The sequence below is a fragment of the Abramis brama genome (genome assembly GCF_963993115.1).
Source record: "Abramis brama genome assembly, chromosome: 10".
In the NCBI taxonomy this organism is placed as follows: Eukaryota; Metazoa; Chordata; class Actinopteri; order Cypriniformes; family Leuciscidae; genus Abramis; species Abramis brama.
In genome coordinates this window covers 19062579-19079676 of record NC_139972.1, presented here as the reverse complement: position 1 = coordinate 19079676, position 17098 = coordinate 19062579, and the positions used below count along the sequence as shown (strand labels likewise).

At 36.5% G+C, this 17098-nt stretch overlaps 1 protein-coding gene across 2 annotated transcripts; it reads left to right on the top strand.

Moving 5' to 3' along the window:
- The first annotated feature begins 13 nt into the window (after positions 1-13).
- On the top strand, positions 14-9743 carry hmbsb (hydroxymethylbilane synthase, b). 2 transcript variants are annotated; one of them, XM_084125733.1, is made up of 14 exons: positions 14-154; positions 918-971; positions 1422-1494; positions 1594-1643; positions 1776-1831; positions 2000-2077; positions 2316-2393; positions 5120-5195; positions 5347-5460; positions 5582-5620; positions 5724-5843; positions 8007-8060; positions 8148-8234; positions 8330-9743. In XM_084125733.1, exons 1-14 carry the CDS (start codon positions 131-133, stop codon positions 8507-8509), a joined length of 1083 nt encoding a protein of 360 aa, XP_083981859.1. In that variant the 5' UTR covers positions 14-130; the 3' UTR covers positions 8510-9743. The 2 variants fall into 2 exon arrangements, with proteins under 2 accessions (XP_083981859.1, XP_083981858.1); XM_084125732.1 differs by lacking the exon at positions 14-154 and adding an exon at positions 685-822.
- Positions 9744-17098: the final 7355 nt, after the last annotated feature.

The following is a 17098-nucleotide window of genomic DNA, read 5'->3' as shown; positions in this document are numbered from 1 at the left end:
CAATGTTCAACCTGTAACAGTTGCGAATGACATTTGTCCTTCTTAAATATTTTCGCTTTTAAAATCATGAATGAGAAATTACAGCAGTTTCGACGAGATCAGCACTGATTCACTTGGATCATCTTAGAAAATGTCGGGAAAGACAAATCTCCAGGTATGTTTTCATTCATTCACTAACTAATTCATTAACTCTACTTTAACCGTATTTATTCATTATTATTAGTAATTAATGCCGCGTTCCAGGCAACCTGTAACCCGTGTTTTTCCAACTCGTAACTGGGAGTACATCGTTCCAGGCAACCTGTAGCAGCTAACCCGTGTTTTTCCAGCCTTATACCCGTGAAAGTGCACTGGAACGGCAGTCAAACCCGTGACTTCCCACCCGTGAACTCGTACTAGATCGATGTACTCCCAGTTACGAGTTGGAAAAACACGGGTTACAGGTTGCCTGGAACGCGGCATAATTCGTACACATTAGTCTGCGATTATGGCATAAGTTAATGGCTAAGTTTATTTTGGTTTAGGGCTAACGTTAGTAAGTATAGGAAATTACACCTGAACCGTATTATTAACCCAAAACAGTTTTAGTGTAATATGTTAAAAATGACATCTCGGTCATTTACTCCTCCCTTGTGATTAACTGACACCAATGAATAGGCATTATTGTCTTATCTACTGAAGCCACCCTGGGGCGTAGTGCCTCTTGTTTCGGTCTATCTTTCTCCATGTTCACTATACATTGCTTTCTCATACTCGAAGTATCTGAAGACTCCAGCTCATCTCACTACAACTATGGCAGATGGACCTTATAAATTCATTAGGGTCAGAACATGAATGAATTAATGTTACCCTGTGCTGTTTGTATTGGTACTCTGTTTGTATTGGTTCTGACTTTTGTGTGAAATATTCTTTTACAGGACGGTGATGGCAGAGTCAGCAGGGTGATCCGTGTTGGCACCAGAAAAAGCCAGGTAATTTAATATATGTATGCTCATTGATTATTATCAATGTTGAAAACAGCTATGCTACTTAATATATTTGTGGAAACAGTGATACATTTTTGTCAAGATTCTTTATTGAATTGAAAGTTCAAAAGAACAGCATTTATTTGAAATAGAAATCTTTTGTAACATTATAAATGTCTTTACTGACGGTTTTGATCACTTTAATGTGTCCTTGCTGAATAAAAGATTTTTGATAATTGATTTTGCCTCATCAATACTTAGTACAAAACATTTAGGTTTGTAAGTTTGTCTGGGTGTGTCAGGGGTTGTGATGGGTTTGATAAGGTTTCTGTCTTTGTCACAGTGGATATAAGATAGCTTAGTTTTAGTAAAGAAACTGGTCACAGCCCTCAAACAGAGGGCATATTGAATATTGTTGAACCTTTTAAACCTTTTTGTTACTTGTATTTCTTTCAGCTGGCTCGGATTCAGACAGACAGTATTGTAGAGAAACTCAAGGGGTTACATCCTGATGTTAATTTCGAAATAGGTAGGTTCATTGTAATTGAGTTTACCAAGTATGACGAGAGTTAATATTCACTATGCTTAAACAGATTTCCACTTCATATAATTTTTTATTTTATTTCAGTGGCTATGTCAACAACTGGAGATAAAATACTTGACACAGCTTTATCCAAAGTAAGTCTAAATCCCAAATTTAAAAAAATAAATATTAGACTTCCATTGCTGTCATAATTAATTAGTATTATAAAAGTTAATGTATAGAACGTTTTTGGAGCAATTAATTATTGTTCAAATTCTGTGTTAAAGATAGGTGAAAAGAGTCTCTTCACAAAGGAATTGGAGAATGCTTTGGAAAAAAATGAGTGAGTCCATCCGTCTTTGCTTCTTTATATCACTCATGTATACTTTGCAGTACATACAGATTTGGTCTTTGGTCTTTTGGTGCATTTGATGTTCAGAGGTTTGTATTGCTACATTGTTGCATATGTTTCAGTATGAATAATGCTGTTGTAATATTTGTGTCTCTATAGGGTAGACCTGGTTGTGCACTCTTTGAAAGACTTGCCTACTGTTCTTCCTGTGGGCTTCACTATAGGAGCCGTGCTGAAGTAAGGAAATCACAATAGTGTCTCTATTTTCTGAAGTGTTTATATGTTCCTCCACATCTGAAGAGTCTTTTATCTTAAAAGTAGCTGACATGTCATGTTACACAGTACACAAACATCAGCCTAAATGTTCATAAATAATTAAAGTGTATGGAAATACTGATGTACAGTGTACTGCTTATTGTAAATCCTTTTAATTATGAAGCCAACATTGTGATTTGACATTTCCCTCTCTTTAAAGACGAGAAAACCCCCATGATGCTGTTGTCTTGCACCCCAAAAATAAAGGCAAACGTCTCGATGCTCTCGTCAACAAGAGGTAAAAGCGGTGGCCTGTACACAGAATTAAATTTTTTAAATGTATATATTAATAATAATAGTTATTAAAGGGACAATGTGTAGGTTTTTAGGTATTTTATCATCTAAAATTACTATTTTTATTCATAAATATGTCCTCAATGGTGTACAAATACCTCTGCTAATTATCTGACTTATCCTTGTAAATGAAGAATTTATTATCTTTATATACATGGGACGGGTAGGTCCACGGAGGCTGCTAATTATCTGCTAATTATCTGACTTATCCTTGTAAATGAAGGATTTATTATCTTTATATACATGGGACGGGTAGGTCCACGGAGGCTTCCATGTAGTTCCGCCATCTTGAAAAACTATAATAGCAGAGAGGGACAAAAAGTACTAAGCCAACGCGTTTCCACAACGCGTTTTCGTTCAGAGCCAGCGCCACGTGACTGAAGCCAGCAGAAGCGGAGGAGCAGAGCAGTGAGAGGCGCTTGTCACTGCCCCGGCAAGTTTAAAAGGCTGCACTGTATGGTTATTTATACACCGTTCATTCATACATATGCTGAGAGTCACAGGATAAGGAGTCCTCGTCGTCCAAAATAGACCGTAAAAGGAATCGTGACTGGAGATTACAAAAAACAAGGGTTAATGTCGGGATAGCTAATGCAGGAGAAAGCTTTCAAAAGAGATGCTGAAGTTGCCTGCTTTCTTCTCGACAGGTAAGTCAATGTTACGGTCTTAACACTAGAAGTGCCAGAATTCCATAACTACTAGAACTGCCGCAAGCGGTCAAATAGATTCCAAACTCTATATCTTTAATGATAAATACCCAATTGAGAGATTAATGCATTTATTGTATTAGGATATCTTTTACAAACAAAACAACACCAAACTGTACATTTAAACAAGTTTAATTATACATTTATAAATAAATAATATCCGTAGATGTCCTGAACAAAATGACAGAGTAGCCTAGGTTTTCATGCTTCCACTGTTCGATCGCGCCCGCGCCCGCGCCCGCACCTGCCTACACACACACACACACATCTTGACATTGCAGCCTGTTCATTATAGCCATAATAAAATAGTCAACCTAACATATAAAAATTCCACTGCTCTGTTTATATAATCAGTAGCCTGGTACAATTCGTACCATTTTTGCGCGTGTGAAGAGGACGATTTTTCCGTCGATATTGGAACGTGAGTGAAGTACAAAGCCTATAATAAAGAATAGTTTACCATCCAAATACATCGCAAATGTTGAAACATTTTGATTCTAATTAGAGAGTTACGTGAGCCTAACGCAGCTTACTTTCACTTTCGCTTATAAAGTATTTAATTTTGGCTTGTTTATAGTTATTTTTTCATTCTTGTTCTGTTTTGAATATCATTACATTTAAATGATTTGTTGTTGAATATGTTTTGTGTATTTTTTTACCACATTTTATTGTTGTGTATATTGGTATAGCCTATAATAATACCGCGAAATTCAGTGCGGTCAATATGACCGTCTATGGCCGAAATAGTTAAATATGTTCATTTGTTTTTTTGCCTTATGTGTAATTTATATGAAAAACATTTTAAATGAAAATACGGACACTTTTAGGAAAAGTCAGGTACCGGCAGGATTTTATTTATTTTTTCAACAAAGGTATTACAGATATAAAATTCAAAACGGTCAAAATGACCGCCATGGCACTTCTAGTGTTAATTACAAGCTTTTTTTCATTGCTTGGTTGTGAACTTTATTATATAGACAGTAGAACATTTATAGTTAAAAGTTAAACAGGCTCTTTGATGAATAGCAGCTATTGAGTAAAGTAGAGAAGGCCCTAAAAACAAGGTTGTAAGTTTTGTTTGTTCAAAACTGTAACATTCGTTTGTTCGTTGTGTCAAGTTGCAGTTTGTTTGAAATAACAAACCAGTTCACCCGAAGGAAAACTCGATGAAGTGCTATTAGAAGACATCCTGTCATAGCTTTTTGGTACATAACGGCTACCGTAGATGCAACACGCATTTGAAAAAGTGAGGCGCTGGAGAGCACTATTTGTTTGAATGCAAAATACTATTTCACCGCTAGATGGGAGAAATTCCTACACAATGTCCCTTTAATACTTTATTAATAAGAAATTAATACTTTTATTCGACAAGGACGCATTAAATTGATCAAAAGTGGCAGTAAAGACATAATGTTTTAAAAGATTTCTACTTCAAATAAATTATATTCTTTTGAACTTTTTATAAAAAAAAGAAAAAATATATACATCATGGTTTCCACACAAATATTAAACAGCACCGTTTTCAACATTGATATTAATTAAAACCAAGCATATTGAATGATTTCTGAAGGATCATGTGACACTGAAGACTGGAGTAATGATGCTGAAAATTCCAAGGAATAAATAATTTTTTAATTACAGTTTTTTATAAATGTAATAATATTTCACAATATTACTGTTTTCAATGTATTTGTTTTCAAATAAATGTAGCATAAGAGACTTATAAGAAAAATACATTTTACAGACCCCAAACTGTTTAATTGTAATGTTTATATACTATATATATATATATATATATATATATTTTTTTTTTTTATTATTATTATTTATTATTATTATTATTATTATATTTTTATATTATTATTATTTATTTATTTTATTATTATTATTATTATTATTATTATATATTTACAGGATACATGTTTTCTTGAAAAATACATACATTTACATTTTATATTTGAAGTGTTATAGGTACCAGTTCTCTTCGCCGGGCTGCACAGCTGAAGAGAAGGTTTCCCCACCTGGAGTTTAAAGACATTGTATCTTTCAGTGCAATGCAGCAACCATTTGTTTTTCTCTCACTTTTTCTGTAGATGCAAAAAAAAAGAAAAGAAAGTAAAATATGAATTCAGTGTGTTAACAAACACTTGATGTTTTGTGTGAGGTTATGCCTTAACAGTCGTGTTTCAGAGAGGTAATCTCAACACCCGTCTGAAGAAGCTGGATGAAAAGGATGACTTTTCTGCCATTGTCTTAGCAGCGGCTGGTCTTCGGAGAATGGGCTGGGAGAACCGCATTAGCCAGGTGCCTCTATCCTCCTTTAACCTACAATGCACTGCAATGTCTTCCCCCAGGTCAACTCAAGATTATTGCATTGATTAGCCTATAATGCATATTTGATATATTTTGTATCATCCTGTTTCAGATCCTTGGGCCTGAGGACTGCATGTATGCCGTTGGACAGGTGGGTAACATTCAGTGTCCCTATTGAGCAAATCTCCTGCACAACAGTGAGTGTATGTCTATCGCACTGACCCTTACCGACTGCTCTTAATGTCCTATTAAAGGGCGCTCTGGCAGTTGAGGTGAGAGCTCGAGACCGGGACATCCTGGAAATGGTGTCAGTATTAAATGACTCGGACACTGTGTTGAGCTGCATCGCGGAGAGAGCGTTCCTCAAACACCTGGTAGGCATCCTGCTGCACTGTAAAACCCCTCACACCTGTTTAAATGAATTAATCATTGATAAATAAATACACTGTAATTAAAAAGTTTGGGGTCGGTAAGATTATTTTATGTTTTTGAAAAAAGTCTCTTATACTCATCAAGGTTGCATTTATTTGATCAAAAATACAGTAAAAACAGTAATATTGTGAAATATTACAATTTAAAATAACTGTTTTCTATTTGAATATATTTTGAAATGTATTTTATTCTGGTAAAGCTGTATTTTCAGCATCATTACTCCAGTCTTCAGTGTCGCATGATCCTTCAGAAATCATTCTAAAATGTGTCGTAGATTTTTCCCTAAACCTAACTAAGTCCTATCTCATCTGACCTAAGTCTACCTGAGCCTATAATATTTATACTCTAGCGCGTCTACACATCGACGGCGGCTGAGTCTAATCCTATACCCTAGCGCGTCTACACATCGACGTCGGCTGGGTGCTAATACCTGTTCCCGTAACTAGCTTACTTCCTGCGCAGGAATAATCGACAAACAGACCTCAGCAAATGTCCTTTAAATGCTTTAATCACAGCCGGAAGATCTCTCGAGCAGTTCTCAGAGAATCTCCCCCAAGAAGAAGAAAGGCCGGAGGATCTCAGACAAATTCCATTGAGAATCCCACCAGTTAACACGAATACAACAGTTTTTATAGAATGAGGAGGTATGGCAAAAATGTCATGCTGCATTACATAATTTCCCCACAATTTGATTGGTTTTCATAGACAAACCCTTCTGTTACCAGCTAAAGCAAACTTTGTTTTAATGATTACTTCATTGTTAATCACAAAGTTCAAATTTAGTCATCTGTCTAGTTTCAATTCCCATATTTGTTAGAAAGAAAAAGAATAGAAATCTTTTGTAACACTATGTCTCAATCAGCTCCCTAGTTCAGTAGTCAGGGCACTGTTCAGGGAGTCGGCCATTTTAAGAGCTGTCTCAATCGCAAATTGTTAGCTCCCTAAAAAGTGCCACAATGCACTGTGAAAACCAGGGAGCATCGAGGCTCTCTATGTTTCCTTAACGGAAATTCTGAAGCACGAAACATACAGGCAGATATTGAATATAATCTAGCTAACATTTATAATTAATTTACTGCTGAAATGTTGCAGGTATATGTAACAATCAAAGTAGTGTAATGTACTTTAAATAACATAAAAATAAATATAATCAATAAAATATAAAAATATCAGTTCTGCTGCTGTTCTTAAAGGGATAGTTCACCCAAAAAAGAAAATTCTGTCATCATTTACTCGCCTTCAAGTTGTTCCAAACCTGTATGAATTTCTTTTTTTCTGCTGAACACAAAAGAGAGTTAAGGTTAACCAAACAGTTGATGGGCCCCTTTGACATCCATAGTAAAGAAAAAAAAATACCATGGAAATCAACTGTTTGGTCACCGACATTCTTAAAATATCTTCTTTTGTGTTCAGCAGAAGAAAGAAATTCATACAGGTTTGGAACAACTTGAAGGGTGAGGAAATGATTAGTAAATGACAAAACGTTCATTTTTGGGTGAAATACCAGTAGTGACGTGTGACATTTGTAAAAAATACTTTTTTTTACCTTGAAAAATATATTTAAAAACTATGTGTAATGAAAATGATATATTACTTTGGTAACACTTTACAATAAGGTTCATTAGTTAACATTAGTTAACTACCTTAGTTAACATGAACTAAAAATGAACAATACTTCTTCAGCATTTATTAATCTTAGTTAATATTAATTCCAACATTTACTAATACAATATTCAAATCAAAGGTTGTATTTATTAACATTAGTTAATACACTGTGAACTAACATGAACAAACAATGAACAGCTGTATTTTTATTAACTAACATTAACAAAGATGAATAAATACTGTAACAAATGTATTGCTCATTGTTAGTTCATGTTAGTTAATACATTAACTAATGTTAACTAATGAAGCTTATTGTAAAGTGTTACCATTACTTTTTACTTGATGGTTACACCATATGACATTTTTGAAGTCATTAAATAGAAACCTTTTCTGGAAAATTGTATAAAAGTTTCTCAAAACCATATAAAACCACTACAAATACAAAGAATACATTTCTAAGAACCTTGTGCATTTGCCTTAAACTACTTTTTTTTTTATAGGAAGGGGGGTGCAGTGTTCCAGTTGCTGTTTACACTGAAGTTAAGAATTCACAGGTAGTGAGGAGCTACATGCTGATTTTACTTTATACTCAACTAGAAAATGTCTCTCAGCTGAATGACAGATCTGTGTTCGTTTTACAGGTCTACATGACCGGAGCAGTATTCAGTCTTGATGGCTCAGACAGTCTGAAGGAGACGATGCAGACAAGCATCAGCTCAGACAATCAGGTTGTTAATCCACTAAAATATAGATATCATTTCCGATATTCTGAATGTTTTGAATTTTACACTGATCCGTTTGCGTGTAACCTCATGATTCCCAGACTGAGGAGCAGGAGAAGGTTGATGAGAAGGTCCAGCGTGTGGGTATCACTGCTTTGAAGGTGTCAGGAGCAGCCCAGGATGCCGCAGTGAAGTTAGGAGTGGACCTTGGAAATCTGCTGCTCAGCAAAGGGGCCAAAGAGATACTGACTGTAGCCAGACAGCTTAATGACGCGCGATAGGCACAAAATAGTCCATATCCATAGCTGAAGACCAACCACCCCCTTTTCCAGAAGTATTTTTTTAAAGGTCAACAAGTGTTTAAGTGTCATCCTATATAGATTACCTCAATATTTTGTGCGTAATTTTTCACGGAATAAAAGCAACTTTGAGTTGTATTTACAGGGTTTTTAGCGAAGATCAATTTGCATTACTACTTTAAATAGACTTGGATGATGCAGAATAACAATGCCAAAATTACTCCGTTATTCACTGAAGATATACATGAAAAACAGCTGCATTACAGGGAGCTAATAGACAGAAATGATATTTGTTCTCATATTAAGCCATGAATACACAATCTTGCCTTTTAAGATGGTGTGTGTTTTATCTAAACACATGCTTATTTTGAAACTTGAATTATTCTGGGATGTACATTTCCAAAAGCTGCTTGAGGTATCACCTACATTTTATCTTTACTGACTGTGCACATGTGAAGCTACACAACATAATAACCTATATACCACTACAGAATGATTTTTTATGATTCGGCCAGCTTATTTTTTTTATCGTAGTGTGAAAATTTAATTAAAAAAAGGTTTTCATTCATTCCCAAATATTTTATGCCTTAAATGTTGTCATTGAACCATTTAAATTGTTTGTCAGATCTATCTAACATCAGTGCCTGGAAATTCAAAAGATCGCCTCTGCAAATTTCTTAGTGTATGTGGCTATGAGCTCATGGTCTGATAGAGATGTAAAGTTTGTATGCACTGCCTCATCCTTTTCATTTATTCCTCTCAAATATGAGGTTGTTGCTTTATTTATTTGGCTAAATGTATTTGCTGGACATCATCTTGTTCTTAGAATTGAAAGATGATGTATGATGAAACTAAGCCAGTATTAATTTGCTGAGATATTCTAAAACACTGTTTTTTATTTTGTGTGGTTTAGAGCTAGTTTAACTGATACCAACTTGATTTAATGTGAGCATATGCAAGATTTTTAGAATGTACTGAAACTGTTGAATTCCATAAAATACATGTAGTTTTTTTTTATAGTCTTTCATTTAGTCTGTGCTGTACTGTTAAACTGAACTCTGAATAACTTGATATCATTGTTTGCCATTACTTTGAAAGGGGGCATCTACATTTACATGAAACACCATATTTCAAAAGTTTGATTTTAAGAGAAGAGTTGTTTGGTTTTACTAACTTTATTTGCTAGTCCGAAATAAATCAAGCAATATAGATGCAATCATGTGTTTTTGACTTTCTTTGCTATTTTTTACAAACTGCATTAGACCATAAGAGTCACTAGATGTCACTACTTTTTCTTCGTATATAAAAATAAAGTTTTACTCAAGACCTGACATGTCATGGCTGCGGGTATAAATAAAGGAGTAATTCATTATATTAGCAGAACTGTCTCTGCTTGAACTCTTAGAATACAAAAATAGATTTGAGATATCATTTTTATTTACAGTAGTCAACATTTGAAGTGGATCAAAAAAGTTAATCAAAGCTGTCCTAAGACAAGACCGGGTATTGTTAAAAATTCATGTATAACTGATGAAAGGTTTTGATCCACTTCAAATGTTGACTACTATTATAGATGCATAATTTTCATGAGTAATGTTTCATATAGTATACAGTATATCTATTCCAGGTACCAGTTGACATTTAAACTGAAAGACTGCCTGTCAGATGTCAAGCTTAGACTCGTTCAGATCTTGAGCCGAGGGTGAACTTGCTTTATTAGCGCGTGGCTTCTTCTGGCAACCAGCTGTGGCATGTTGCCATCGCGTCCACTTATTTTCACAGGAAATTACATACCACACTGTCCACAGAAGTCTATAATCTCATTCCTGCTTTAATAAACAAACATGCATTTTAAAAGCACGCACATATTTGTGTGACACACAGTTTTACACAATGATATAATATATATATATTATATTATATAATTATATATTATTATAGATTAAAAAATATATACATTTAAACTAAATAAGAAATATTCAACTATTAGACTCCAATTATCAAAAATAAATAAACAGGTAAAAGCAATTTATGTAGGCCTATGTATTTTTGTCGTTTTCCATGGAAGAGAGTGCACGTGACGTGAGCGCGCAGGTCTACATAGGCAAAGTGGTGCTCACTGCAGACAAAGCCAAATGACGTCCAGGTCCCCTTCTCTGAACCTCATGACCATGGGTTGAGGGATAGAGTTATGGGTAGGTATTTTTACAGTCTATGGTAGGGATTAGAGACCTGCGCGGGACGGAGTTTTCATAATATCTACACTTTGTTTGTTATTATCAGAGCATTTGCCAGCATGCAGAATTCAGCACTGAACAAAAAGTCAGTTTTTTGACCGGTGAGGGGATTCTATCTTAAATGCATCTGATTGGTCATTATTGCGGTCTAGAAATCAACACATATGTCTGTGATTGGCTACATTGTTCAACGCTGCAAACATGTTATAAATTGAAACTCTGGCCTGTAAATCGTTTCTATTTTGTTTTAGTTGTTATTGTTGCTTTTGTGCAACAGATGAATAACAATTTATTGTTTTTTAGATATTTTATTTATAGATATTTCTTTTTCAAGGGAGTCACGCGAATTGTTTTATTCTCCCGCAACCCGCACACACACGAGTGCATTACCGCCCGCGCCCGCACTCGGCCATCAAATCTAGTCCCGCGCCGCACTCTGTTACGTTGGGTCCAATGGGAGTGCAGGCCTCTAGTAGGGATAGTGTGGTTGGACCTTATAGATCCACCCATTACGCCCAAATTACATCTAAAGAGGGGGAGCTAGACTTCACACTCCACCCATGGCTCAACAGTGAGCAGCCTCTCCATCCCAGGTTTTGCGTCACACCTCCCACTAAACTCCCTCCGGAGTCAGGACTCGGGTTTTTCATTCAGTTCTGTACGGGATTAGAAGTGGCAGGGCTTATTTCTGGTACTTATTGTAAAGGAAAAAAAGTGACGTGCATTTCAAGACTTAAACGAAAATATTTCCTCTCAAGTGTACCCCAAGGTAAGTTTTTCTTCCTCCCCTAAATTGTAAACACTTGGTTTGTTACCAGTCATTGCAGTTCATTCTCAGCAGGAGCATAACTTTATAATACTTGTTTTATCATCTATGACTGACTTTAGAACAATAGCACATCGTCTGAATAATAATGTCTTAAAATGTTATTTACGGAATTCATTTTTTATCACATATTTTAATCGTAATACTATACTATGCTGTGATATGGTATTTTAAGAGGGTTTGATAACCTCAATGAGGTTTACTTTTCATTATATATATATATGCATGGTAGAGATGAACTACTAATTCTTGTGGATTTGTGTACACAGCATAAAGACCACAAAGCCAAATCTCTTAACTCTCTATGTTGGCCTATTAATTTTCTTTTTCTTGTTTTGTATCCAATAAAACAACCTTATTACCCTTAAAACGGCAGGAACATATCAATACAATGCTGTTTTCTAGCACTTTAGGGCTCAGGTGATCCATTTCATGTTTCTTTTTTAACAAATCCCTTCTTATTTTCAAATATTATTTCCAGTTTGTATTTCCAGTATGTATATGTAAGTATTTGCAGAGACCCCTTTTTTAAATGTAAAAAATTTGGGAGACCCCCCCCAACATCCTTTTCTCAAATATCTCTTCATAAAATTGAAAGGGTTGGTAATAAGAAATATTTACAAATGTTATCTAACACTTGTAAATGAACATGCACAGTAATTCACCAAATCACAGTGTCAATAATTTGTTCTACCCATACGTCTATGAAAAATTCTGATTATGTTTCAATGGATACAGTACATTCCAACCAGATTTCCATTATACAGGCTGTCTCCGCACGGCACAATCTACTAAGTCTCAAGTGAACGCTCGAGCGATCCCCTCCTACCTAGTGCTCTCTGTGGGACTGAGCCAATGGTATCTGTCTCTGACCTGGCTATTCACATTCTCTGATTTCGCTCTTCCTTTTGGCTGTCAAACTCCAGGGACTTACATCTAGCCAGTCAGTTCAGTGTGTCAGCACAATGCAGTCTCTTGGAGGAAACCAAATCCTAGCCTTTTACAAGAGCTCCAAATTCTAAACCAGATCAATTTGACAGAGTTGGGGCCTCTCCTGATTCCTGAATGAGCAGACAGTGTAAAAAGGTTTGCGTTTCAAGGGCAGAATATAGGAAGATGCTCCCCTTGGAGATTTCTCATTTTGAATGCATGGTTATGTACTGTATGATGACGCATGTACTTTGTTGACTAGAAGTCACAGTGAAATTAAATGTAAAAATGTAACCGTAGAGTTTTTTTAAAACATGTAGTCACACCACTAAAGCATTTTTGCTCCCTTTTAGACTTTTGGAATGTCCGAGAAGACGTCTGATCCAGGGACAGTTAGTATTACAATGGAAGACAGCCTTTGTAATGGGGGAACACAGCCCCAGGAAGCTCCATTGCTAACCCATCTGAAGAAGGTGGAGAACCACATCACAGAGGCACAGCGCTTCTCTCACCTGCCCAAACGCACTACTGTGGACCTGGAGTTCAGTGACCTCTCCTACACCATCAGAGAAGGACCGTGGTGGAAGAAAAAAGGTAAGGAGCGCATACACATTTTGATTAATGTAACCATAAATATAAAGAAAATGCAAGTTCACATCTGTACTGTAGAGGCTGCAGCTCAAACAAACCTTTCTGGATTGCAGAATAATAGGATGCAAGAGAAGAAAGTTCAACACTCTTACTTCAGCAAAAAACAAACATGGTGTTTTACCATTAGCATGGTTGAATTGGATCATCGAAGGTCAGCAGCAAAGACTGATGAGATTAAAGTGAGATTAAATACATAAAGTATGTTTGTTTTATGTAACATGTTTAATTATAGCTGGTTTGCGTAATATTCTGAGTTTGCATTTCACTGTTATTCATTTTTGAGGAATACTGAATCTGTTTTTGTGCAAGTGAGGCGAGTAAATATATGGTCACCTTTAGTCTAGTGCACACAAAGCCACTGCACCTTACTTAGTACTTGTGGACAGGAGAAATGTCAGTCAATAAATGGGAAAACGAAGGTCCTGTTTACACCTGCATGGCATTAAGATGCATTTTGGTCAATTGGATCACAAGTGGACGACGGTAAATACAGGTGTAAATGGGGTCTAAAAGGTTTTGTGCTTGTCCTCTTTCGGCCACTTCCAGAGGTAGTCGAAAACGCATTCAACCAGATTGCTTTCGTAGTGTAAATGCTCATGTGGTCGAATGTGTTCAGACAGCCACAAAAGACCGCCTTCCTCCACCTACTGACCTAATGCGTAAACACGGGAAGCACGCTAGCCAGACGAGACCAGACAGACATCCTAATGCTTGTTCCTTGATAATTCCCCTGACTATTCTTATGCATGTTACATGTAACATGCATAATATGTCTGCACTATGATAAAGAAATACAGAATGAAATGTATTTGTAAAGGTAATACATGTGAATGTAAGTGTTAAATGTAATTTGCATTCCCTTTGCTTCCATTGTGGACTAAAGCAAGAGCTCCACCAATGATGATAATATGGCAGCATCAAATTACTTCAAAACGTTCAGTGGAGTGAACAGACTGTGTCTCCCTCATCTACTTGTGATCCGATCGATCAAAACGCATTTTGTAAACAGGGCCAAAGTAACTTGCATTACTTATTTGAAAAAGTAACTCAGATATTTTGTTGTAAATTTAAAAGTAATGCATTACTTAACTAGTTACTTGAAAAAAGTAATCTGATTAACTTACATTACTTGCAGCAATGCGTTACCCTCAACCAGGTCATCCCTGAATAATTGTGCACAAATGAACACAGAACAACTCAGACATATAGACCAGATCAGATTGGCAGAGAAGTCCAATCTTTTTTCTTTTTTTTTTAATTGAGCCTTACTAGACTAGCAATAACAGACTATTTATATTTTGGTTGTACAAGTCAAATCGGAAATTAAAACATTCTGGTCTTAGATGCATTCTTATAGTAGCAGCTTTTGTCCTTTTACAAAGCGGATATGGTAAGTAATCGTATTTTACCAGTTTAGCATACAGAGGAGATTAAAGGGGACATATCATGCTAAATCCACTTTTTAGCCCTTAAATGCATTTTGTTGTATATTTGGAGTGTTTAGAAGTACAGAAAAGTTGAAATTCTCTTCAGGTGCTTCGTTGATATCTTTATATTCTGTTTTGGTCAAATTTTTCAACCTGTTCCGATTTTTCTGTTCTCTATGACGTTTTTTGAACTATTACGTCACAGTATTTGCAGCGGAACTGCCAAATAAGGACATTGACTTCCGGCCCACCACTTCGAGCAATCCGCCATTTTTATTTCTCGCAGCAATTTTGTAGTCCAAACTAAAGGACGCAGAAGTTACGAGAGGGTAAGTTAAAATGTTCGGTTGTTGGATGTAGTAACCCACACGCTTCATTACACCGTCTAATGTAGATGAACTGCCGCGCTTATGACAGTGCGCATGTTTAGCAGCTAGATGTTTAACTGAAAGAACGAGCAGAGAGAGAGACCCGGTCGCGCGCGCGCACTCTCTCTCGGAGCCAGGCGAAAGTGTAAACAAGACTTCACCGTCTCCAAACTAGACGCTGTTTTGCTCTCTCTCCCTCGCACATATTAATCAAAATAAATCGACACGGTGGTAAAAGGTCGGAAGACCAAAGTTTCATGTGTAAATACAGTAACACACCATTGCGATACATCCATATGAAGACGTTGTTCTGCAGGTTCGTCGTCTTCATTTTCATCTCGCTCCTGCTCCGACTCTGGCTCGAACATGTAAGGCTGGCTGGACAAGTCTTCCGTTGTTGACATTTTGTTAATAACGTGTGAATAAAACGTTTCTGTGCCGCTAGATAATCGTATCTCTGCTATGGCCGAACGGGGTGGAGTTGAACCTAGTGTCACCTCTGCAACCTGGAGAGGGGGCGGGGTATGAAGTGTCTCAATTGTGACACCACCAAAAATACAGAATGAAATGTATTTGTAGAGGTAATACATGTGAATGTAAGTGTAAAATGTAATTTGCACTCTATGCTTCCATTGTGGCCTAAAGCAAGAGCTCCACCAATGATGATAATATGGCAGCATCAAATGACTTCTAAACATTCAGTGAACAGACATGTATGGGAATAAAGTCAAAGGGTAAATAATAGGGCTTTCCTTGATTTGACTGTGAGAACAGAGTTTTTGGGCTGCTAGACTGCTAATTATGGTCCCTTGCTTTGAAATACAGAAAAGTCGGGTTTGACAATCCTGGGAGTGTTTATGTGACCTTTCGGTCTGTGGGTGGGTGAAAGCCATCTTGGTGGACTCATAGAAAGGTCAATGAGCAGACTTGTCCAGAGTGATTTAATTAGCCACTGAACTTAAAGGTTTTGGAGTCTGATTCTCTCATCACCTTTATCACTCACTTTCTCACGTTTCTTAGCTTTGGAGAAAATATGTAGTACAGTCATGAGGTTCATGGATTAAACCATACTTCTTATTTGAAGGGATTAACTGCAAATTGACCGTTTGTTCAAAAGGAGAACCAACCGTATGACCCCAAGCATATACATTTTTTTCCCCCTGCAGGTTATAAGGCCTTGCTCAAGTGTCTATCGGGCAAGTTCTGTAGTCGGGAACTCATTGGCATTATGGGTCCCTCTGGGGCTGGAAAGTCTACCTTTATGAACATCCTGGCAGGGTACAGGTGAGGTTACATTGAGTGCAAAAGTAATGTGGAAAAAAAAAAATACAAAAACTATTTGTTCTAATTGATCATATTATTGGATTTTTTTGGGAATGCATTTAAAATAAATAAGTTATATATTTTTTAAATTAAATAAAATCTTGAAAGCTTACATACCCATTGCTGGTTGTTTTGTGCTTTGAAGGGAAACAGGGATGACTGGACAGATACTGGTAAATGGAAAGCTCCGAGACCTCCGAATCTTTCGTAAAATGTCCTGTTACATTATGCAGGAAGACAAATTGCTGCCCCACTTGACCGTTCAAGAAGCAATGATGGTGAGTCTGCAGGGAGAATGATGTGGTAAAGGATGCCCCCTACTGCTGGTTTGATGATATTACAATCACTTCAGAATGATTTTCATGTGCAGAAACATTTTTGTTTCTTAAAGGGAAACACATGAATGAACTCAACTGAATGATTTCTCCACTGTTTTTAAGGTATCAGCCAACCTGAAGCTTAATGAAAACACAGAGGTGAAAAAAGAGCTGGTAGGTAAAGCTCATGACCTCATTCAAACTTGCTCCAGTATTTTTCCCTGTGAAATTTCACCTACTTTCCATGTGTTTATGTTGGCATGTAGATAAAAGAAATCCTGACAGCCCTGGGACTACATGAGTGTGTCCACACTCATACGGTCTCTCTCTCTGGGGGCCAGTGTAAGAGGTTAGCTATTGCCCTCGAGCTAGTAAACAACCCCCCAGTCATGTTCTTTGATGAGCCCACAAGGTAATGATGTTATAGTCTTTAGACACAAATAAAACAGCATTATTTATATGCTTGTGCTTGTGACATGGATTTTTATATAT